Source organism: Corvus cornix, chromosome 8, assembly GCF_000738735.6.
Source record: "Corvus cornix cornix isolate S_Up_H32 chromosome 8, ASM73873v5, whole genome shotgun sequence".
NCBI classification, from domain to species: domain Eukaryota; kingdom Metazoa; phylum Chordata; class Aves; order Passeriformes; family Corvidae; genus Corvus; species Corvus cornix.
Window position 1 is genome coordinate 17,239,172 of NC_046338.1, and position 24,781 is coordinate 17,263,952.

The 24,781-nt window shown below is 39.9% G+C and overlaps 2 protein-coding genes across 3 annotated transcripts; both read right to left on the reverse strand.

Annotated features, from left to right (window-relative positions):
• Positions 1-1,231: 1,231 nt before the first annotated feature.
• Positions 1,232-10,556, reverse strand: DNTTIP2 (deoxynucleotidyltransferase terminal interacting protein 2). The gene is made up of 7 exons (XM_039556130.1): positions 10,439-10,556; positions 7,962-9,700; positions 6,312-6,447; positions 5,535-5,630; positions 5,009-5,173; positions 3,771-3,880; positions 1,232-2,354 (listed from the first exon to the last, which is right to left on the reverse strand). The coding sequence occupies exons 1-7, from the start codon at positions 10,544-10,546 to the stop codon at positions 2,261-2,263; spliced, it is 2,448 nt and encodes an 815-aa protein (XP_039412064.1). The 5' UTR covers positions 10,547-10,556; the 3' UTR covers positions 1,232-2,260.
• A 705-nt stretch (positions 10,557-11,261) lies between these two features.
• On the reverse strand, positions 11,262-24,731 carry GCLM (glutamate-cysteine ligase modifier subunit). Of its 2 annotated transcripts, none has more exons than XM_019291687.2 (7): positions 24,608-24,731; positions 21,224-21,289; positions 18,543-18,627; positions 17,738-17,794; positions 16,300-16,502; positions 14,643-14,757; positions 11,262-12,997 (listed from the first exon to the last, which is right to left on the reverse strand). In XM_019291687.2, the coding sequence occupies exons 1-7, from the start codon at positions 24,626-24,628 to the stop codon at positions 12,828-12,830; spliced, it is 717 nt and encodes a 238-aa protein (XP_019147232.1). In that variant the 5' UTR covers positions 24,629-24,731; the 3' UTR covers positions 11,262-12,827. The 2 variants fall into 2 exon arrangements, with proteins under 2 accessions (XP_019147232.1, XP_039412100.1); XM_039556166.1 differs by lacking the exon at positions 24,608-24,731 and adding an exon at positions 23,859-24,093.
• Positions 24,732-24,781: the final 50 nt, after the last annotated feature.

Genomic DNA, 24,781 nt, shown 5'->3' on the forward strand with positions numbered 1-24,781 from the left:
TTGACAGCCATTAAAAGAAAATACTACTTGCAAGTGATAGGCAAAACTTCACGTAAGTTTTTATGTGTTTTCAGAGAAATCTGATAAGCACAGGCAATCACATGGTGTATCTGGGTTTAACTCTCTCCAGCACCTTACACTTGATGCCAATTTCAAAGCCCCCCTGTTTGTGCTTTAATGAAAACCGGTGGTTCAGGAAAGGTGCTCAGTCCAGTGCCTCATCTACCAGAGGCTGAGGCATGAGCTCAGGCCAAGGTGACTGGCAAAGCCAGCCAACACAACCTGCAAGTACCACCCTGCAGCCCTGGGAACGCTCCCAGCACATCTCACCCCGTCTGCACAGAACACGGGCGCTTGCTGGGCACAGTGTGGGACAAAACTGAAGGGATTAGACAAATCAAAAAAAGGAAAGGATACAGAACACAAACCAAATCCCTTTCTAGTTAGGCTGCACACGAAGTAACCTCTGCAGCTATTGAGCAGCCTGAGCAACAGGCACATAGTGTTTTGCTTGCTGTGTGACACCACAGCTTGCATTCTCTTTTAAGGTCCTTCAAAGTCACAGCCTGCTTTTCCGAAGTTGCACTTGAACACCCCAGGATGCAACAGAATTACAACTACTCTGGTGCCTTGTTTTCTTATCAGTGTTCAGTATTAATTTTTTTTTGTATTCCATGTCTCAGCTGGAGAACAAGACACCACAGTTGTTTTTACTGGCTTTTTTATCATTTACAGGGAATTGAGATATTAGCATAAATGTAGTTGCATTAAATAGCCTGTGCATATTAACTGAGACCTGGAGACAGGCAGTTCTACTTATACTTGTTTAATACTTCCCAATGAATTTGCTTTACTTTGACACCATTCATCTCCAGGCAGTGAAGACTCTTCAAGGACTCTAGATTCCTGTCTGTTTCTGGTAGTAAAACATTATGGTCAACTTTGGGATGATAAAAAACACCCTAAAGGGATCCAAGAAAAATTTCTTTCAAACTTCAGTTGGTGGTCAATATATACCATGATGCTCATTTCAGCACAAATAACTAATCCCTCAAAAACCTACTTCTTCTCAGTAGAAAACTTGATGGTTAAGTATTAGTCAAGAACATAGTTAAGCCCTTCTTGCCTAAGGCCTGCAACCTTTAAAATTCAGTTTTCTTGTGGTAAGGAAATAATCGACCACTGGTCCTCTGATAGTGACTTCTACACCCTAATCACCCAATCCACCTAAGACAATGTAGTGCCAGTTTTATTTCTTCTATTATCCATCTTTTCTGCTACAAGGCAGTAACTAAATTACACTAATTGTAACAGCCATAGAATGACCAGGTCATTAAAAACCAACCAAATACCACAGCAGTTTTGAAAATCACAAAAGGTCGTGACCATCAGTAAAGGGGAACTGGGCCGATGACATCTCTGGCTCTATAATGGTAGCAGAGGCCTTCCAGACTCACTCCATTTGCTCACCTTCAGAACTATGCCAGGTCAGCTAACAGACACAATCTGCACACCACATCCTAGATAATGGATGCCAATGTCAAGTTATTTTCAAAAATATCATTAGACAATAATCAAATGGTAAAAATTAATAAAAGCAACATATGACAGTTAAAATTTTAGATATAAGTACTACTTATTTATATTATTTATTAAGTAATATGTAATTTTAATCTTCTAAATAATATATATAATATGTACACACATGAATATAAAAGTGTATGTGTAGGCACTGAATTCCAGGACATTCTCTATACTATTATGGTCAATGTTGAAACAAACCCTTCACAACCAAACCATTTTTCAATACCTTCTATTACAGTGTTGGCCAGCAGCACCTCCGACAAGACATGGAAAAATATGTTCTGGCACACAATATGTGCCAAGATGAATTACAAATATAACTTTAAAATGAATTTACTAATTAACTGATGTAAAGTCTGAAGCCTGAGAAGACCACAATCTGTGAAGCTGTATTTTCTACTCAGATTTAACTACATGCTTTCATATAATTATCTTCTAACATAAATACTAATTAAAATAAAAAGTAATTTAAAAAATCTAAATTAATTTAAATTTAGATACCTGATAATTTCCTAAAGTTTCCTACCAAATTCTCACAGCAAGTATTTCCCTAAACCTCAATATGCACATGACCTGCAATCTTAAAAAAACCCAAACAAAACACCACAAACAAAGCATTCTGCAAGAAAGTTTTATAACAAGTAAGTTGTTCCAGCTTGGTATTTTTCTTCAATTCTTAATTATGAAATTTCTTCTTCTTCCGATTCCTCTTCCCTGCTGCAAAAGCTGCTTTTTCACTCATGATCTCCTGATACTTCTTTTTATTATATCTGAACAAAATAGATAATTTACTTTTAAGCATGGCAAACCAAAGTTCAGGAAAAGATAACATGGACAGTACTCTATGCACATTATTTTCCAAACTGAGTTTTCTCTGTTTTCTGAATGTTTTCTGAATGCTTTCTGAATGTTTTCTGAATGTTTTCTGAATCAGATTCTTTGATTTTATACACTTATGCATAAGTGAAGGGAAATCAACAGTTGGATCAATGATAAATGCAGGTAAATTAGTTTTGGAAGTAAATTCGATTGAATTTTGTCATTAATTTTGATAGGGGCGCCTTCATTGCATATGCTATCATATTTTGGACACTTTGCTGAAACACTGCTACTGCTCATAAGGGGAAGACTCAGCAATTTTGACAATACCATGAAGAAATTACACCCACTTTTATAGTGCCTTCTTGCCACACTCTCTGTGAGAGAGCTCCCTGCAACTTCATTTCCCACAATAAACCTTACTCTACTCCAGGTTGAAAACTGAGGTGAGGTGAATACTAAACCATGAGCAGGGTATACTTACTGAATGTGAATTGCTAGCTCTGCTAACACAGACTCTTATGGACCTGCACCAATGAATACAACAGACGCTGGGCAATGAGCACTGCTGAGGTTTTTAAATGCAACACCGAAATCTGGCAAGTATCTACACTAATGCTGAAGTGTATGATTAGAGCCCTTAATTAGCTACCACATAAATTAACTGATCAAATTTCAAATACATTACTTTTTAAAACTACTTTCTAATAAATACCTTGTAAATCAGGTCAAACCAGAAAACTACTTAAGAAATAGCTATAGTAACTTGCCTTCCCAACTTTATATAGTTAATTTACAAGCCTGACAAAATTAAATCTATAATCCAAATCATGCACTATTGCAAAGAAAACATGTCATTATGTGAAAAGAGAAATGCAGATCAACATCATGTAATAACCAATACCAAAATGGACCAACTACTCCAAAAACTGTAGGTTATGCAGACATTAACCCAATCATAATCTTCAAGTAAGTCTTCTAGCACATTTTGATTCCCATGACAGGTGGCAGACTGACATATTTATAAAAGGAAATAACAGCAACATTCACAGAATTACAGGCTGCTCTTTTCTATCAATTATGCCAAGAAAAAAAAATTCGGTCTTTAAGAGTGGCTGCCAATAGTGATGACCCAAGTTGGGTAACACCCTTTTATGAAGATGAAATACACATTTTCTCAGTCTAGTTATCCCCTGTTCCTTAGGCCTTCTAAATGGCAGTACTATGGAAGCACTAAAAGGTTAAAAATTTTTCTTTGAAGTATAAAAAATCACCATACAAGCTGAACAAAACCAAAAAAGGCTTCAGAGTTAAAAATACTCCTCTTTTACATGGGATATTAGAATTGCAAAACTACTTTTAAATACCTTCTGAACTCTGAATCTGCAAGCAGCTCTTCCACAATTGTTCTCTTCCTCTGTTTCTTAGGGATTCGACTATGGTAAAAGTCTATGGGAGAATCAACTACAGTTCCAACCTAGAAAACAAAAATACAGGAACAGCAAGATGTGAATTATTTTGCCATTTTTTTTTAAATCCCCAGCAAAAAGTGTAAAGACACCTACAGAGCAGATGAGAATGACAGTTGCTTAATAAAAGTGCAAATACCAAAATAAGTTAAGTCACGTTTTGTATGCAGAGTCACTTTTGGTGTCCTTGTGTAGTGCAGAGAGGAAGGCCTGAGCTTTAAGACTACAGTTTTCAATGCTGGAGTGCTATATCAACACTAACTCATAAATGAAATCCAGCTTTTAACTTTTAAACATAAGGGAAAGGAAACCTTTATGACCCCCTTAAACCTTTTCCTGTTTCTCCTTCTGGTGGTTTTGCTAGATGACTACACAGCAGCTAATTTAATACAAGGGTTTCATCCTGAAATGCATCACATTTTTTCCAACCAGCATGTCAGTCAGCTCTCGTAAGTCAGGTTAATAGTAAAGATACACAGAGTACATGTTTCATGCAGTGAAAATAAACCTACATGGATCTAATTATGTGGAACTCTTCAGTCTAAGTTTTTTTAGTTTCAAAACATACAACACCCTCCACACTTCAGAATGAAGTGGTAATATTCTGAGAAATGAAAACATTTCCTCAAGCATGCTAACTATTCAAAGCTTCCGGAGGCCTATTTCTATAGCTTCCATAGTAATTTCTTTATTTATGCAAACCATTTCAAAGCTGAGAGCTACAAGTAACAAAAATTTCAGCTTATCACAAAGGTAGCCATAAAACTGTATTAGCTAGTAAGAAAATAAAAGCCAATTACTTTCTACACACTTGTTTAAAAAGGCCAGTATTTCAAAAAAGCAGTGAAAATCTAGTCCTCCGAGCATTCAAAATATGGATTCTGTAAGGTATTTGTTCACTACTAGGAGATCAGCCAAAACTAAAAATATCAACAGCACATATACATATGTAATACAGAATTGTATTACAGTTGCAAACTCCTGCAAACTCCAGCCAAGTAATCAAAATACTTTAATAATTGAGATATGAAATTAAATCAACATAAAAACTACCTACAAAATAGGCATTATTAGGTATTCTTAAACAGCTGTTCAAAACGTCTGCAGTACAATGCCACCTTCTGCTGCTTCCTTACCTGGAAGTACTTGGGCAGACCATCTCTATCATTCTTCTTATAGAAATGCTTAGGGTCCAATGAAGCTCTCATCTTCAAAACTTTAAGATCATTTTTCAGTTCACTTGTGATTTCTGGGGCTTTCATACCAAACCAGCCATCACCTGCTGTTTTCTCTCGCTCTGCCTAGGATGTAATACCAAGAACAATGAATTTGCATTCAGCAACTAGGATGGGACAGAACAGGGAACTCTTCGCTGCAAAAGATGGATAAAGCATTTAGAATGTAAATATGTACCTTTAAAACACGTATTTTAGGACCACTATTGTAAAGGAGGTTATCAGCACTGCATGAATGACAGATATGTACTGAGCATATACTGAGCATACCAAAAGGATGGCTTTTCACAGGACAGTTCAAAGAAGACACTAAATTGCAGTTCATCACTCCATTTCCAGTGAGGCCTGGATATGCAAACAGTCCCAGCATGCAGCTTTCTACCACAGCTTGTTTTGTTATTTGAGGCATTAGCAGCTCTTCACTTACCCTGCGCTGTTTCTTCAGCTGGTGAAGTGATTCCCTGTAAGGTGGGACACATTCCTTTCTTTCAAAGTCTGGGGTTATTACACTCTTCTGCAAGAGCTGTTAAGAAATTTTTTGAACATTAGAGAGTCACCTCACTGATACGAATTTTACTGCTTAACTGTATTTACAGAACCTACTGAAGGAATCATGCAAAATCTAAGCATGCATTCTAATGCAATGCACGAGCAGTAGGGATCTTCAAAATAGAACACTAGACAGCAACAGAAAGCAGCTGACTTGCTCTCGAGGAAGTGAGATAGCAAATCCTCTGGAGTAAAGAGGGCTATCATAGATGGGCCGAAGAAAAGAGTCTCAACAAAAATCACACACTCCCTTTACATCAATATGTGCTTTTGAAATAAAACTGCTGATTTTATACTAGGGACATTACAGACTTTTATTTACTGAAATTCGTTCTGGCTATGGACTAAGCATCTTGTCAGCAGACCTTAAGCTTGTGTATCATTAGGCAAAACTCCAGGTATAATCAACTTTGGTTTATTTTACAAGGTAATGCTGAAATTTGCACTGGTTTTCAGTTTCTGAAAAGTCAGGTATATTTAAACTTTCACCATTAAAACCAAATGTAAAACCACACTTTGGTCAAAAAGAATGCAAGTTCTCAGTGAGCCATAGCAAGGATACTTCTTTCAAATCAAACAAACTAACCTTCCTAGATTAACTTTGATCTTTGTGTTACTGTACTCCCAAATAACTGAATAATTGTAAACACATTACCCGATCCTTCTTCTTCTCCTTCGGTTTTTCAATTACACTTGATCCAGGCTTCTGATTTTTTGCATCAAAACTGATATATAAACCTCCAAGCTTCTTGATATTCAAACCAGGGTCTATGCTACTGGAAAGATGTAAACTAAAGGAGAAATAGTTAATTATTAGAACACTGTAACATGCATGCAACTAAACCTTCTACTGTCCTCTGAGGAAGATGAACAGAAAAAATATTTTTCTTATTCTTCCCAATTTGGTTCAGTTCTGCAATGATTTTAAGTCTTGTTATCTAGAATATGTAATTTTGAAATGACAGGTGGGGAGGGTGATTCATGCCATTATATGAAGTAAAACTTTTAAATTAAAAAATACCTGTAGAATCACTTCCACAAATCTGTCATATTAACTCTAATGTTGCACTCTCATTTTAGATATTAAATAATCTTCTGTATAACTGAATTCTTAAATTTGCTTAACCTTGCCAGAAGAACTCATGACCAGCATCCTTCTATACATTGACAAGCTTGCTAGCTAAAGAGAAAAAACCCAAACATATTGGTGGTAAAAATACTGGAACTCTTAATGGGAAGTATGAAGAAACTAGAATTCATTGTAGGAATGTTTAAGTCTTTGTCTGTAAAACCACACTAGGAACAAAGTTATTAAGCTTGGATAAGAAAGTGGTTGGATGGTTGCATCCAGAGGGTTCTGGTCAATGGCTCAGAGCCCCGATGGTTCTATGAAATATTTCAAAGTTTGTATGTTCACATTTGTTTCATTACTTCATTCAGGCAGCCAAAGGAATGCATCCACAATGTACAATGGCTGTTTTTGATGACAAGAATGTTTAAAAGCTATGAACTACAATGGAGAAAGATGGTATTATCTGAAGAGGTACAACAGGTATTTACTGTGGCTTGAATGCTTAATACAAGCCCTTTAACAACTTTCTATCAAACTGTGACTGATGTTGTATAATGCTTTTGCACTGAATGCCTGGCTAAGTTTTCTTAGCTAAGACTTCTGGCCTACCTGAAGGTTTCTACTAGCTTAAGACTAATTTAACTAACAGAAATGAGCATTAAGCTTTAAACATATGAAGGGATTTTAGCAGCAGCTGGACTACAAGAACTCAAGAAGTATCACTTCACCTAAATTATTCTGACTCCATGCTAAGTTTCACCTGAAGTGTCACCATCCACAGCACAGCAAGAACCAACACATAAAATTATATACAACTATTTAAAAAGTATGATTTAATCAGGCAATGTGTAAGGAATTTACTGGACCTTTTGTTATCTACATTTCAAGTGGAAAAAAAAAAAATTAACAAAACTGTGACCTGGATAACCAATTCAGTCAGCCTGACCAGTTTAACCCAGTTTCACGTTGTTTTTTAAGCTGAACACATACAAGGCCTCCAGATGCCAAAAAAATTTCCTGTTCCTACTATATACAAAACTGAAAAAAATCCCAAGCCCTCAATTTATGGACCATATTCCTATTTTATAATATGTGCAACACCATTTTCTGCAGCAACATGATAAATGTATCGAGACTACTCTCTTATTTATTCTGCACTTCATGTGCATACTCTAACGTGCATATGCTTAAATGAAATGCAGATTCTTTAGCTATTCCCAGCAAGATACTTACACGTCAACCTTGTTTTTCAACAGATCATCATCTTCATCTTTTTCATCTTCATCTATCAATTCCTCTTCATCCTCTTCCAAATCTGATTCTTTACCTTCTTCACCTCCTTCATGCTTACTTTCAGCATCGCTGTCTTGGTCTACATCATCCAGATAATACTTCTGGCTGGAACTCGTGCCAGGCTCAGTATCAATTACAAAAAGACCTTCAACATGCAGCGAACCGTTTTTAAAAGATTTTTTGAGGGAATGACTTCTCTCATATGACTTTGTGTGACACACATTCTCATCAACTGTATCTATGTCTGCCACATCGCTATTTTCAGAGTCATCACTGTCACTGTTGCTCAGAAACAATGCAACAGAGTCATTACCACTGCTTGATTTTTCACTGCTGTGGGATACCTCATGTTCTTTTGTTTGGTCTTCACCCCTGTCTGCACCAATTTCGAGCATCCTGCTTATACCAATGCTTTCAGTTGTCTGTGCAACAGCCACGTCCTTTGATGGGCTGCTCACTGCACTAGCTTGCTTACTCTTCCTCAATTTATCAGCACATGTGACAGACTGCTGTGCATCTGCGTCAGTATCTGCCCTTTTGCATTCTGCAATCTCGTTACTTTCATTTGGTGCTACTTGTCCATGGGATTCTAGAAATTGTTTAGGACTCATGCAGTCAGTCAAAGAAACAGCCACACACTCTAATTTCCTCCCCCTCCCAAGTATTTTACTGTTATCTTCTTGTATTTGGTCACATATTGCTTCTGAATGGTCTATCTCAACAGACTGTGTATTTTTTATTGTTTTCTTCACAGGTGATTTAGTGTCACTTTGTTTTGTTTTTGTAAGATGGGATGTCACATCACTTAAAACCTCTTCTTTTGTGTCTTCACTCCGGGTTGCATTAGCACATTTGGAAGCACATTTACTTTCAGGTGAATTGGGTTCTTTATTACTCTCAATGAGGGTAGAAGCATCTTCGGTGTCACAGACAAGTTCTGCAGTAGGTGTAGAATCAGAAATTATTATGGGCTCAGATTTAATGGCGTCCTCAATTAAATTCTCATCTTCTGAAACAAATTCATTTTTTTTCTCAGTCTGCTTAGTATTTTCTGCTTGTGATTTCATTTGCATGCTCCTAGTAATTCGTTTGGTAGTGACAGATGGTTCCACATGAGAACTTAGGCAACACGATTCTGCATCAGAAGTATCTTCAGTCTGGGCTTCACGAACTGTGTCTGGCCACAATTTCTTTTTGCTTTGCCTGCTCCTTGTACTTGTGGTAACATTAGGTACGTGGACACCAGAAACAGCAGAGGAACAAGACTCAGCTTCAGAGACATCATCTTCATCCAGAATCCTACTTAACTTACTTACAAAAGCTGTATTGTCATGTCTTTTTTTGTCAGCAGAATCTGGTTGATAAGGAATTACAATTTGTCGCCTTCGTGTTATTCTTACAAACAAGGGTGTCTGGAGACCAGACACAGAAGAGCAGTTTGATTCTGCTTCTGACACATCTCCATCAACTTGTGGTTCAGCAACTGATTGTGCTGACTGAACAGCTGTGTTCTCATTCCTAGAAATCTGCATCTCTGAGCTATCAGTGACATCTGATTTCATTTCTGCATGTTCCAACTCTTCAAACTGACATTCCTGAATCACCTCTGGCTTACAAACTGATTTAGTTCTTCTAGTCATCCTCCTAGTCACAGGAGTACTAATTTCAGTGGATCCCACCTAGAAAGGAAGTAAAAAAAAAGTATGGTATTGACAGATAAAATAACTACATAAAAAGAATGCTATAAAAATCATTAAGAAACCTTTCAAATAAACCTACTTAAACTGACAACATATTACACGTCTCTGTGTAGCCCTGTGTGGGAGAAGTCTTAACAAACCATCCCTTGCATATCTCTCTACTGTCTTTTGGTCAAGGCAGGAAAAGAAACAAACACATTCTTTAAGAAATATAAAGAAGTATCTCCTAATTCTAAAAAGTTCTGTCATTTATCAGGGGAAGCAAATCCAAAAAAAGAGTTCAGAAATATTCAAAGACTTCCTCAACTATAAACCACTAAATACTATCAACTGTCAAAATGTGCCCCAAAATGGTGTCCAAAAGCAATTTTGCTTTTACGAACAAACTGGCCTCTCAGCAACCGCAAAATTAGGTATGATCTGCTAAATACTATTTTAAGTGACAGAGAAATGCCAAAACATCTGTGATGCAAAGGAAAAAAGCCTACCTTTAACTCGCACCGCTGAATGGCCTAACGACTTCCGGCGCCTGCTGCCCTCCCGCGGGGCCGGCTGCGGCACGGGCACGGCGGGCGGGCGCGCAGACACCGCCACCGCCGCCCCTCCGGGCTCCGCGGCCGCGCACCGACCCCGCGCTCCGTGCGGAGGCTGCACCGCTCGCCCGCTGCCGCGTGCCCTATGATCCCCCGCCCGCCGCCCGCCCCCGGCTCCGCTCACCTCCGCCGCAGTGGCGGGATCGGCATCAGGATCGCCGGGGCTGCCACCGCCTGCCCGCGCTCCCTGCTGCCGGCGCCGCGCCGCCGCCGCCCGCCTGGTGTTCACCATGTTGCCGCCGCGCCGCTCCCTCCCCTTCCTCCCTGCCCTCCTTCCTTCCTTCCTGCTGCCCGCCCTTCCGGGCCCCGCGGCGGGAAGGCGGGTCCGGGGCAGCGGCGGCTGGGGCGGCCTCGCCTGCTCTGCTCTGCTCGGCCCGGCGCGGCCCCGCCCCACGGAGCAGCCGAAGCGCGGCCGCAGCACACGTGCCACGACGTGGCGTGTGTCGTGCAGACACTTTAAAAAGTTTAAAATGTGTGACAGTGTAAAATGCTGTACTGGAAAGCCTACGGAAATTCGAATTTTAGTTAAAACTTTCAGGTTTCTCGTGGAAGGAAATCTCATCTCGCCCACCTTGATGCAAACCAAACGAATGAGATAATGTAACTCGATAAAGAGTTATGCTGCTGGTGACTCTAGAAATACCACGTCTTAAAAGGTACTTTTCTACAGCAAGCAAACTATTAGCAGTTTACAGAAAGGAAAGAAATTACTATCCCATCAGAGCAGCCTTTACATTGGTTTAGCACAATTCCTATTTTGTAGCATTTCCATATAAAAAACTGAGCACAAACACAAGTCTAAAACAATACAGAATCAGCCAAATACAGACAGCTCACAGGTAGAGGTCAAATCATCAGCACACAACACAGAGCTGGTAGGGAAGCTTAATTTTAAACTCTAATAAACACTGGCGCAACATTAAAAAAAAAAACAAACTACATTTTAATTAAGAGAAAAAAATCCAAACTTTTATTGATGCATTACTAGTTCCAATTCCCCGTTTCTCTCATTTATCAAAAGAACTGAAGAAGCGAAGAAAATTTCCTGCTATTTGCCACTAAAACGAAGATATTTGAGGACTAAGGTACCTTGAAAAACTACCAGCATTAAACTTAGTGGAATGGATTACAGGAAGCTGACACTCCAGACACTACCTACAGGGATTCAAATTCCACTTGCTCCCTATATGAAGAATTGGAAAGATGTTGATGAAAATTCATTCCTTTACAGTCCAAATCTCAAAATATGTACAACAAAGTCAATGACTATTACCAGTATGAGGCCACGCCCCTGTCTGAAATCAAAATGAAATTTGTTATTTTAGACACTCGGTATCAAAGTTCCTGCTAAACTACAAGTTGAACTTTAGCTATCTACTCTGATTTAAAGGCCAAGGAAAGGGAAAGGCCTTTTTGATAGAAAGACTACATTAAACTAAAAGCCTTGCCTTAGCTGCAGCAATCTCTGGGATTAAAAAGCCAGTGTGCTAAACTGCTGCCAATCAGAAAGATACCTAACTTCAAGCTAAGCCTTGCTTCATCTTTCCTGAGTGGCACTCAAGCAACAGGTTTCCCAGGCAACTGCAAAAGAAGTAATTAATTTTAGTGAACAGCATCACCATTTACTGTCTGTTCTACTTGGTTAATTGCTTGCGTAGTTTACAAGCATCAAAAAAACAAGCCACAGTTGAGAAGGAGACAGGCACAATTCAGTTTTTGATAAACAGATTTCTTCATCACTTGTTTTCAAATCTTATTTTGAACATTCACTATTAATACATTTTCTATTTCAAACAGTAAAAATGCCGTCACACTTGTGCGAACACTTAATGAAGCGTATTGAGGCACAAAGAAGCCAGAAGGAATTCAAATAACAGTCAGAAAATAATTTGGAAGATGCATTTTCTTCTAAATCCTAGGAGTCTTTTCCACTCAATTAAAAATAAACCAATTTTCCCATCCCCACAAATTAAACAGCTGACTTACCTATATATACATATCAAGTAATGGGATACCAGCTTAATTTTTTGGGGTTATTTTATCATAAAAGATGACAATTTTCTATAAAAGCTAGTCTTTGAATGCATGAAATATGTACCCAACAGGTAAGTATGATTTAAGAGTAATTTGTTTTTTTAAAAAACCAAAAATATATGTTTCTCCATACTACCTAATGGCAGCTAAAATATAATGATAATTTTTACAGTGAACTGGTCATAAAAAGAAAAATATTTTAAACTGTTACTCTATAGATAACTTCAATAAAAAAAAAACCCAAAACATTCATATTTTAAATGAACTCATCAATAGGTTAAGAAAGAAAAATAGTGTTAGAACACTACAGACACTCCTACTGACATCACACTGAATAATTACAACTTTTGGTAGTTTGTTACAAATGCTGTAAAAATCTTTCTAAGAAATTTGCAATGTTCCCCCATCCCAAAGAAATTTAAACAGCCATTACAAAAAAAAAAAGAAAAAAGAAAAAAGAAAAAAAAAAAAAGAGAGTTTTAAGATGCATTTCTTTTAGCTTGTATGATATAGCCTTTGGACTTGATAATTCCTCTGCTTTTAACAATGACTGAATACCGCAGAAGCCATAAAGGAATCCACTCGTTTGCTTTCACGTTCTGGATGCTTTCCTGGAGAACTTCTTGGAAACTTGCTTCACAAAGTAATTCTGAAGTTAAAAAGGGATATTTGTGCTTAAAATAAAGTCACATAAACAACTGCAAAAAGCAACACTTTTAGTAAGAGAAGCCTTTTCCTACAGTCATGATCTTAAGTGGTACCACCCTCAGATCCACTCTTCCAGAATGCTTTTAGGGTAAAAGCAGCTGAATATTACAAAATGAATGTCCAGGACACTTTTATGTAACATTGAGTATTTCCCACAAAACTAACTGAGACTATGGAATATCCAATGGAGCTGATCAGCAGAGTCATTAGCGGGAGAAAATGAAAATTAAATTTGAGAAGCTAGCTAGACAAACCAGAGGTGAGTAAAGTATAGGGCTGAAATCAGCAAAGTACAGAGCATTCAGAGATACCTCTGCAGTCACTGGAAGCTCAGCATTTACAGTATCTCACTTAACTAGGCTCATAATAACCATAAGCCCAGGAAGCATTAAGAAAAATGGGCTTAAATGCCACAAAGCAGGAAAAGAAGGCAAGTATAGATCTTCCTAGTTTCCTCTGGAATGTTCGTCAAGAGAACAATGTCTTTGGTGAAGAGTGCTCACAAAAAACAGTCTCAATACTCTTCAGCTTACTATTACAGAAAACATAGGCTGAGCAAACAACACATGAAGGAATCACAGCTTGTGCTGTTTTCTATCAAATCCTCTTCTCCTTCATTTCATGACTTTCAATGGAGACTTTTTATTATATTGCAAGTTGCATTTGGATTTCACAGGACATGGAAATTGTCAGATCAAATAGAAATTCATCTTGCGTGCTGCTAGAGCAGTGATAAATCCTGCTCAGGCACAGATGAAATTCATTCGTTGTAAAGTGGTACTATGAAGTATATACTACATAATTAATGCTTCATATACTTTTTTTTGGGGTCAAGTGGAAAGAAAGTAGAAGGAAGAAAAAGTATCATCATGAATAATTAGTCATAACCAAGAATGCAGGGAAGGAATTAACTAAATATTGTTTAGGCTTTGTATTACTCCAACAAGATATTTAAGGTGTTCTTAAGAGTGAAGAAGATTAGATGATGTTTGAGAGAAACTAGTATTATATCCCAGAATATTGTAGGGAGCTGGTAACTCAGTTCTACAGCTCAAAGGAAAGCCTCCCATTTGTTCAATCATTTAGCAAATGAATCACTGCATAAAAAAGTGAAGAACTTACAACTCGTTTTGTAATAATGTTATTTTAAGAAGTCGACCTTGAAAGAATCCTACTTAAAGCACAGTAATTTTACTGATCTAGTATTACCAAACTACTCAAAAATCAACTGACTATCAACATTTCTATGTAGGCAAGTCCACTTTCATTTGTCATTTACTGGCCTTATTTTGTGGAAATAAACATAGTACAAATTTCTCAGTAGACTGTTCTTCTATTCACTTTATTTTCTCTGATTAGAAGTATTTCAAGAAATTATCCAAGGCTGCAAGACTGTTTCAAGAAGGAGGGGGAGGGGAGGAAGCAACAGGAATAACTTAACAGAAATATTATATAAAGGAGAAACTTTTAGAATCCTTGGTTCAGGCTTCAAATATAACAAACTTTGAAGTCTGGGGAAAGATTATTCCTGATTTTGTACTGAATAAACACACTTAGAAGTCTTCTCTTAACTGGCGAAGTCTTACCTTTTGGGTCATTGTGAGTTAAGAGCTGTATGTCACATTCTTTTGCAAATGCTGTGAGATCAGGGGGCATCACACAACAGGAAGCTAGGTTCACCTGATTACTATTTGGTTTCACCTGAAAGTAACAGAACAGTTCTATAAGAAAAAAAATACTAATGTACTTATATTAGTTGTTTCCACCATGCTTTCTATTACAACAGAAATTTTGAACAATTTGACTTTGACCATTGTTTTGAATACTGAGCAAGGCTAATTAATTCTGCATGATCTTTTAACGTAGGCAGCTGCAACACCTGCAATTCCCTGCAGCACACAGCCCAAAACAGGAGTAGGATCTAACTTCAGGTGCTGCCACAGCAAGATGAGCGCTGACCCACGGCACTCTGGCTTCCTGCCTGCTGTGCTCCCAAAACAGCAGCAGCTTTTTTTGTCCCCCTCTCTAGTAAAAGCATTATAGGGATGCCAGTTTGAAAAAGACTTCAAATTAAAAAATCCAAATACATTTTTGTTAAGGAAGAATGTCATGGTTTAGCATAGTTTGGGTTTTTAGTTAAGGAGGGCTCCATCAGCCAGTTAATTTGCAATCTTCCATGCCTTCAGGCAAGTGCTTGAATCAGATCAAGTTAAAAGGGATGCTCTTCGACTGACTTTCTCTCTTCTCACAAACTGCTTTCATGATCACCATGCAGGTGGTCATTAAACCCTGCAACTGCCCTCTCTCAGTGTACATAAAACACTGCTGTCACAAAGATGATCAGGTGACTGAAGCACCTCTTCTATGAGAACAGGCTGAGAGAGTTGGGGTTGTTCAGCCTGGTGAGAAGGTGGCGCCAGAGAGACCGTACAGTCCCTTCCAGTACCTTAAAGGGGCTACAAAAGAGCTGGAGAGGGATTTTTTTGCAAGGGCATGTGGTGATAGGAAAGGGGAAATCACTTTAGACTGACAAGGCAGGTTTAGATTAGGTATTAGGAAGAAATTCTTCACTGTGAGGGTACTGAGGCACTGAAAAGTGCTGGATGGCTGCCCCATCCCTGGAAGTGTTCAAGGCCAGGTTGGATGGGACTTTGAGCAATGCAGTCTAGTGGAAAGTGTCCCTGTCCATGACAGGGGGCTTGGAACTAAATGACCTTTCAACCCTTTTTATGGTACTATGAGTTAGTTGCTCTGGACAACAAAGTATTGTGCCACTTCATTCACAGTCTGTCTTCCTCTATGTTTAAGCTTACCATTCAAACACCATTTTTCCAAGGGGGTATCCCTCTCTTTGTAACACAGCTTAAAGTGAGAACAGCTACATTTTCAGAGTCACTGGAATAAATCTGAAGGTTTAAGAGTACTGTTTATGGTCCTTCCTAAGTATAAAATAATTCAAAACTCAAACCTGCAGTACTTCAAAGAACCTGCTACTGAACAGACTTGTGTTTTCCAGTTGTTGCTGGTCAGTATGTAAGAACAGTGAACAAACAACAATCATATTTGAGCCTCCCCCACCTTGAACAACATTATGATCATCCACAAAATACTGAAAATAACAGGGCTAATTAATATTTTGTATGTAAGACCACTTATAACAGAAGTTTATAATACTGTGTCAGCCAACAAAGCAAGCCGTTACTCTGTCCTAAGAAACGCTGTGAGTAGGAAGTTTGTTCTCACCTGTGCCCACAGATACAGCTGCTCTAACAGTGTTTTATCTAGGTCGGAGGTACCTATGGCAACAATCTTTTTGTTCTGAACTAGATTTTCAAGTTCTTTCCAATAAGGTTGCAAATATTCCAAGGACAGGTTAGCTCCATCTTCGACAGGAGGTGGGACAATAATGACTGAGTCTAACTGAGCAACTCCGAGGGCAGAACACGCTGAGGAAAAAGAACAGACACTGCAAAATTTTTTGTCAGGTATCAACATAAACAGCATGACTCTTCAAATCTAGCAAAAGCCACACCTCCTGCTTCACTCTGCTAGCTTCCCATTCACCATTTGAAACTGAGTGTATCTGCAGTCAAGAATAACAACACAGCCTTTTTAGCAGAGATTCAAGCATACAGCTAAAGATCAAAATTCAGTTGTAGGTCTTGGGAAAGAAAAGAAAACAGCAAAAAAATCAACAGAAAACGAACAAGAGCATGAAGCTTTTTCCTCCTTTTAAATGTTAAAACTGTATTTTTCTCTGAAGACAGTGATGACAATTCTCTATTCCTTCATTCTCAATTTCTTTTAAAATTTGTAGCTTTCACTCTGAACTATAACTCAAGTACAGGACATGGGTTAGGGAAACTACTTGCTACGTATGAGGAGTTAGACTAAAAGCACACCAAGTACAGAGACTTAATTTGCCAGAGAAAAGTGGAAGTCTTGGAGTCTGAGTCACTGAGCTGTATGAAAAATGCAAGTCATGAGGCCTCTTCAGCACAGCAAACAGAATAGAACTAACAAACTGTATTAATTATTTTCTTCTAGAGGAGGACTCCATTAATGTATGTTTGACAAATGGTACTAAAACTTACAATATATAGGCTATTAACTGGGGTATCAACAGAAAATGATGATATCTGACCCTTTCTTCTTTGATCACCCCTTAAGCCAAACAATCTTCCAAAGTAGCAAAGTTCACTGTTGCTCACAATTACTGCTACATTAGGCCAACACAACTTTATGTAGAGACATTGTATGACATTTTCAGTAAAACTTCACTATTTCATCAGCTACCTGCAGCATTATTTTATTTCCTAAATAATCTCTAAAAGACTGCACAGTTCATGACATTAAATGCAACTAACAAGAACTGGCAAGAACTGCTGTATCCCTGCTATTAAAACATCATGTGGTATTTACTTTTTAACAAGTTTTGTGTGAAAGAAAAAAAACTTGGTCCTGCTTGGAGGAAGGAATCAGATCTGAGGTCACAGTGAACCATTTAATAAGTTTACAGACGGAACTAATGTGCAAATAGACTTAATTACCTAAGTCTCTCTTAATAGGAAAACAGGATATACTTGTGACAATGACTAAATACATCTCCTAGAAATAAAATTAGAACTTTTTCCATCTAAGTTCTAGAGTAAAAAAATCCTAACTTGAGTTCCACACTTACCTAGATCAACTGCATCTCTGATTGATGAAGAGTTTGATCCAACGATGAAAAGCTTTGCTATTTTCAAAGAAACTGGAATCAATAACTAAACAAGCCAGGTATTACTAATATATAGCCATTTACTTTTGCTATACACACTATTAATGAGTTTTTGGGTAAAAGGTTTTTAGAATATACACCAATTACTTAAAAAATTGGAAAAAACCCCAACTTTTTGAAAGGTGACTGCCCAATAAAGACACTGTTCTCTTAAATTTCAATGCTGTTGGTGCAATCTCAGAACAAGAAATCATCCAGTTAGATGATGTAATAAGCTGTAAAGCATCAAGACACAAAGCAATAACCATAACAACCTGAATAAAAACCCCAAATGTAATAGTACAAACAGACTTCTTCACAACTTACTGAGACTCAAAATGTACTAGTGTTAGTTTGGACTGCCTCCTTCAAGTTCATCATATTCAACCTGGAAAAATTATGCAAATAAATGTGCTTCCAATGCTATTTCTTAATTCCAGTATTATCTGTAATATTTTGCTTCAAAAATGTCAAAGACTCACAAAATACATTTAAAATATCTTGAGGTGATGGAAGTTAAACTAGAAAAATACTGAGCTGCTTTAAAATCTGAAATATTAATTCAAGACTTTCTTAGCCAATGTCTAAGAACAACAGTGTGCAATGGTGTAATTTGATTCTGCAATTACAAAACAGAGCAAAAAAAACCCCAAACATATATGAATATCCTATTGATGACTGCATATGAATCCTTTCCATGCCATTGGATTTGTGACTATGTTCTTACCTGATACTTTCAACTCATCCCTTTCTTCAGGATTTATTTTTTCTATAGCTTGAGCTACAGTACATTCCAGAACCTCCAGTGTTTCCTGTAGTAAGTACATGACACTTAGGAGCAACTCGTCAAGAGCAGACAGTAAGCTCCCGAAGAATGTTTTTAATTAATTAAAAAAAAAAAAAAAAAGAAAGAAAAAACAAAAGAAAAAAAGAGTGCCTTACAGCAGTTAGAAACAAAATAGTAGAAAAATGCAAAGACAGAAATAAAGTAACCCAAGGCTTCTTGATCACTGAGGGGAGGTCAGAATAATGAAGATATATGAAAGGCCCCATATGACCCTAATATAGAAAATGCAAATTACTGATAAAAATTATTGGAACGAGAACAAGATTCAGTAGTTCTTGTAGTTCTGATTTTATGATGTGAAAAGACTGCTGTGCCAATTCAAAGGACCTCGTTTTAAAAAAGCCTCATGACGAGCTGAAAAGAACCCCATAAGAATTAGGAGGTTTGAGTGTTGGATGGGAACATCTTTGCTTAAGAAGTATTTTGTAATTTCAGTGAAGCCTATGAAAAACCTACAGTGAAAATGCTGTAAAATACTGATTTAAGACAGTAATTATTTTACCCCGACCTCATTTAGGATTAGGCTGACATCTCATGTCAGCTGGCACAAGATGACTTCATTAAGTCTTTACCTACATCAGACTTTATATTACAGGCATGCACAACACTCTGCCCCAAGCAAAAATGCTTTGCTAATTTTTGCTGCCCTACCAAAAGATTCTCAAGTGAGCCTTTGAGTTACTCCATACAGTCAGCATTTTAAACAAAACTTTTTAAAAAAATGATTGGATATCAATATAATTCATGAGAGAATTTGGAATTACGGCGGTAAAGTGTTCTTACAGTAAAACCTAGCTTACACTAAATAATTTACTTTAAATGGATCACTACATCAGACAGAGACAAGTGTTTGTTTTTGTTCTTTTCTCTGATTGCTTCTTGAGCAATCATTAGTTCTTCTACAAGTCATTTAGCAATAACTGCCTCACACACTTCAGTTTGGAATGCAGCAACATGCAGCCGATGCCCCCATTACACAAGAACTGGTAACAAAACCCAAAGAACCAATCAGGAAAGCTTTTCAGGTTTCTTGTTGTTGTTGTTTTGTTTTTTGGGTACCTTTTTTTTTTTTTCCCCTGAAACATGCTAATATTTCACAGAGCAAATAATAAATTTAGTGGGGACCTATTGCTGTTTTGTTGAATTTCAGAAGCAAAAGTGAAAGAGAAGTAGACAAATACACCAAGATCTTCATGTCAGATGTTGTCAGACTCTGAAAATAGTTCATTCCTCAAACATTGATATAAAGTTTTGCTCATTATAAAGAAGCTATAACCGAAGAAGCTTCCCTGAAGAGTGGGACTTTGAACTGAAAGTCAAACTGTTGGTTAGACAAAGGGAAATGCATTGTTTAATCATTTCAGGCTGAGGGAAAGTTATGCATCCACAAAAGGCCAAAGCCACCAGCTGCAACTATCCCCAGCTGACTTTGGGGTGGGGGGGGAGAGCACAGCTCACAGAAGCCAGGTTTACAGAGACTCCCCCCAACCGAGGGGGGAGGAGGAGGTTTTGGGTGCATGGTGCAACCTCCGGTGAAAGGCAGTGAACACCCATCCTCCAATTACACAAACTGGCCCAGCTGTGGAACCCCCAACCCCACAGGGCACACCCACAGCACATCCACGGGACATTCACGTGAGAGGCTCGGCCCCACAGGACTGCACGTGATACAACAGACCCAGAGTCTGCTGTGAGAGACTGACCCCACCCCAGGGGGACATGGCCGACGTGCTCACCCAGCCTGAGCATGTACACCCATGGGACTCTGTGCCTTCTGGGGGACCTTCACCACCGAGAGACCAGCTGGAGAGGATCAATGAACATCGCTGGGATCCACAGAGTGGTGATATTTTCCTTATTCTGTCCCTGTCACTCTTTCTGTCCCCACCACCTATTTTTGACTTCTTTCTTCCTTTCTTTCATTCTTTCTCTCTCTCTCTCATATTTACCATCAAATAAAACCTTTACTATTGTCACTGGCATATGGTCTTGTTTGCACCTTAATTCGGGCAGAGGCATTTCTCAGAACCTTAAAACTGGATCATAACAGATGTTCATGTCTGTGGCTTTAAGACTTATGTGGAAGTCTTTAGCTCTTAAGGAAAAAATTGCCACTTCTGGATCTTCAGAAATATTTCTGAGACAACAGATGCTTCAGAGCTCCCCTCCAAATGGGATATCTGCGATCTCGATAGTTCAGAGAATTCTCCACTGAGTTTTAAGAAGCATGCTAGCAAACTTCTAAGGTACACAGACTTTATTTATTTTTACTTGCCCCATAATTAATTTAAAATCTTACAGACCACAGCTTTTATTTTGCTAAGAACTGTCTTATCTGCCATCAATAGGATTCTCTCTTTTTATTGATATGTCTTAACCTCGCCAAATTTACTAAACATTAAGGAAAGAAGCGGAGTTAAGAAATATTCCTTCAAGGTATCTGGAACTGCATATACTTATAGAGAAATTTAATAGCTACTGTAAGTTTTAGAAGTATAACTGACTACTTATTTCTCTGGTTTCACGTGTAACATGGATAAGATGTGTAACACCTCTCCTACCTGATTTTGGTCTTGGCTGATCTTCGAGCTCCACTCAGTCAGTGTTTTCTGCATGCAGTCCCGGACCTACAAAACATTGTTTCACACTGAAGCGTGGGTATGTTCCAGCTGCACACAAACAGAACAGTACAGAGGTGTGTAGGACAGACTGCACAGCTGAACTAATGACACCATTCCACAAGAGATTCTTCCTTCACAGCTTCTATCTGAAACTTGCTAAAACTAGCTTACTTAAATGTTTTTCTCTCCTCTTTCACGGAGTTTCAGCAGTAATACAAGTACTGTACTTCACTTATTTCTCAGACATGCTTTAAAGGCAAGAACAATGCTAAGCAAGCAAGAACTAGGATGGGGTGGTGGTCTGGGGTTTTTTAGGGCTTTTTTTCTGCTTTTTTGTGCAGAAATTCTTAAGTTACAAAGTAGTCAGATAAGAGCATAAGTGCTGTGACATTGTAGAGATTAAACTTTACAATCAATCACTAAATACTCATTGTATTAATTACTCCTCTTTTCAAGATGCATCCAACCCTTCTCATTTACTGCCTACCTACTCCACTATGCCAAACCACTAACGCTTTTAAGTCCTTCATTACTGTAGGGGGAACCTACAGATCCTACCCCACACTTGCATTTTTCCTTCATCCACAGATGCAAAATAAACTCAACTAAGATTCTGCTCAGGGATTTTCTTGAACATAGTAAGACGTAACTATTAAATCAGCTAAATTATTTTATACAGTACCAGTGCTGCAGCTGTAGCAGTGCTGTAGCTTCCCCTTGATCCATCCCAGGAGCTAGGTACAGGTACTCTCTGGCTGTCCTCTGCCACGGGCAGGAGCACTTCTGCCAACTGCTGCTTTACTTCACTTTCAACAGTGTGCACACCTACTTTGTGTACCATTAAACAGCCATTTCCTATGACACCTAACTCAGAGAGCTCTAATACCATGCGCGGACTAGAAGTGCCTGATATCACAGACACAATACAGGAACAATACTTTATGAACAGAAATACTATACATTCTTTCTATCGTTTGAAATAGCATAAAAACCCCCCGACCCAAAAGGCAAGAATTGAGCCCCCCAGTAAATAGCTAAGCACAATAACCTTTTAATAAACTAACTCTTTATCCTACTTTCATACAATTTATATTGTTATCTTCTCCTTTCTGAGGGCAAGTGAGACAGTACTAAATTTTTATATATGTTCCTGCTTTGCAACTGTCACAGGTCATATTTCTACTGCAGTTACTATGCACAGGCCTCTGACTCTAAAGCACACCACACCCTTGCCCTCAGGCCATATGTTGATCAGCTTTTCCAAAGACAGCTGCATCCCCTAACACGGGGGTTCACAGTTTGCAAAATTTTAGCTTACGTTCTGCCACTGAGAACTGACTATACTAAATAGAAGAGTCCAAAGCTGATTGTAAATAATACCAATTATTTGCTTTTGCAAGTCCATCAGCTCTGGAAAGCCAGCAGATTTCTCTGTAAACAAGTGAATTTCAGTACCTTAACTATTAGTTATGCACATTGGCCACTCTTTACTCAACAGCCCTCCAGAAACAACTCACACAAGGGTGCCCATCACAATACAGCTACGTCTTTGTTACAGAATCCAGCCCTATTTCACACAGATTACAGAAAGTTTAATGAGCAACCACGCCAAATAAAAAAGTTATGACCACGTGACAGCTAAACAAGAGTATGATGAATTCTTCGTTCTTGTTACATCATCCTCCCAGACCTTTCTTCCATTTGTGCATGATTAATACGCAACCAACCAACTTCTAGGTTACCACCTGTGTCACTGTATAGCAATAATCAGCCAAAGCCATAGTTTTTCTAATTATTAAGTTACCATTCTGAGATTACTGTGTCATGACAAAACAGCAAATACGGTGGTTCTGAAGTTCATGGCCACAGGACCTCCAGACGTTTTATGAGAACTGTTCTAAGTGTTGACACATACCGCTAAAGGCAATACTTTTAGAGTAGTGATTAAAAAGCTCTTTTCAACTTCTTAACAAAGAACAACAGCTCTACACTTCAAAGAAGACAACGACTACTTTTCCTAAGACCTGTCACTACCAAGAAATTAAATTAACTTCAGGTTAGAAAAGAGAATTTTCATAATCTGTAATGCAAGCTCATATCTATTCATATTTTTATCTTACTAGAGAAGTATAAAGGATCCCCTTTGCCATTACAGACAGCACTTAAATTTGTAAGTATTTTAATCCTTTATTCCCAAGATCAGAAGGCTGGCTCCTTCTCAGGGCAAACTGCTTCCGGGGGCACGGGGGGCCCGACCTCCCAACAGGGTAGAACACAACGAACGGACGAAAACGAACAGGCAAAACCCTGTTCTGCCGTTACCATCTCGCGCCTCCCGAGGGCACCTACAAGCGGATCGCTCGGGAGTCAAAGCCCTTCCTCGCCGTGACGGGCACCGGGCCACGCCGTGCCCTGCCGGAACGACCCCCGCTCCGGACCCCGCTCGGACCGCCCGGGGAGCGGCACCCGGCGCTCCCTCAGCCGCCGCCCCGCCCGTGGCCCGGCCCGGGCCCCCTCACCCCAGGGCGAGCCTCCGCCGAGGCGCCCCGAGGGGAAGCCCCGGCCCGCCCCTCACCTCCTCGCCGGGGGTGGCCGGGCACTTCTTGCGCAGGCAGCCCCAGTTGAGCAGGTTGCCGGTCTGCAGGGTGAGCCTGCCGGCGCGCTCCAGCAGGGCGCGGGCGCCCTCCGTCCCCATGGCGCTGCGGAGGCGGTGGCCGGCGGACTCTCCGCGACACCTGCAGCCCCAAGCAGCGCCGAGCCGGCCGTGACTCGGCACCGGGACCGGGTGAAGGGCGGCGCGGGGGACAATGGGCGGCGGGGCGGGCCCGGCGCGGAAGCGGCGCAGCGGGGAGCGGAGCGCGCCCCGCCTCGCGCTGCCTCACGGCGCGGGGCTGCAGCGGGCAGGCGCCCCCTGGCGGAGGCCGGGCCTCCGGGGGGCGGGGCCGCAGGGCGAGGGGCGGGCCCTGACGAGGGGCGGGGCCTCCGGGGCGCGGAGCCGCTCTCCCGGCGCCGCCGAGCGTGGGTCGTGTCCCGCCGTGTCCGTGTGGCGCTCCTGGGTCCGAGTGTCGGTCCGGCCCCGGGGGGCAGCGGCCGCGGGACTCGGGCTCGGCGTTGTGCCGAAAGGAGTACCCGAGCCACACTGGCGCTGCCCGGTAGTAGCGGCCGGGGTCTGGTAACATCCACCGAGCCGCCGCCGCGCCGGGCCGCGGCTGCTGTGCACATTCAGTAAATGAGTGAAACCATCTGAATTGTGCTCATGACGCGTTCCAGTAACAGGTAGTCGTTGACAGACACCGAGCTAAAAGAAAGGCCCAGAATGCTTACCCCTTCTGGCTGTGTTGGCATTTGGGTGAAACAATGTCAGGGCAGCACTCCAGTTTTACACCAGCTGGTTCCAGTGAAGACACACCGCGTAAATCTTGAAGGATTGTGGGTTGGGGGTATTTTCTTTTTTAAGATGAGGGGGCTTCTGGAACACCACACTCTTGACCAAAATCC

Coding starts and splice junctions, on each gene's coding strand:
- DNTTIP2 (XM_039556130.1), bottom strand. CDS start 10,546: ATGGTGAACACCAGGCGGGCGGCGGCGGCGCGGCGCCGGCAGCAGGGA. Junction 9,701..10,438: donor ATCCCGCCACTGCGGCGGAG/GTGAGCGGAGCC, acceptor CTTCCTTTCTAG/GTGGGATCCACTGAAATTAG. Junction 5,174..5,534: donor AGCTGAAGAAACAGCGCAGG/GTAAGTGAAGAG, acceptor ATTACATCCTAG/GCAGAGCGAGAGAAAACAGC.
- GCLM (XM_039556166.1), bottom strand. CDS start 23,978: ATGGGGACGGAGGGCGCCCGCGCCCTGCTGGAGCGCGCCGGCAGGCTC. Junction 16,503..17,737: donor CAGAGATGCAGTTGATCTAG/GTAAGTGTGGAA, acceptor CTTTTTCCTCAG/CGTGTTCTGCCCTCGGAGTT. Junction 12,998..14,642: donor AACTCACAATGACCCAAAAG/GTAAGACTTCGC, acceptor TTTTAACTTCAG/AATTACTTTGTGAAGCAAGT.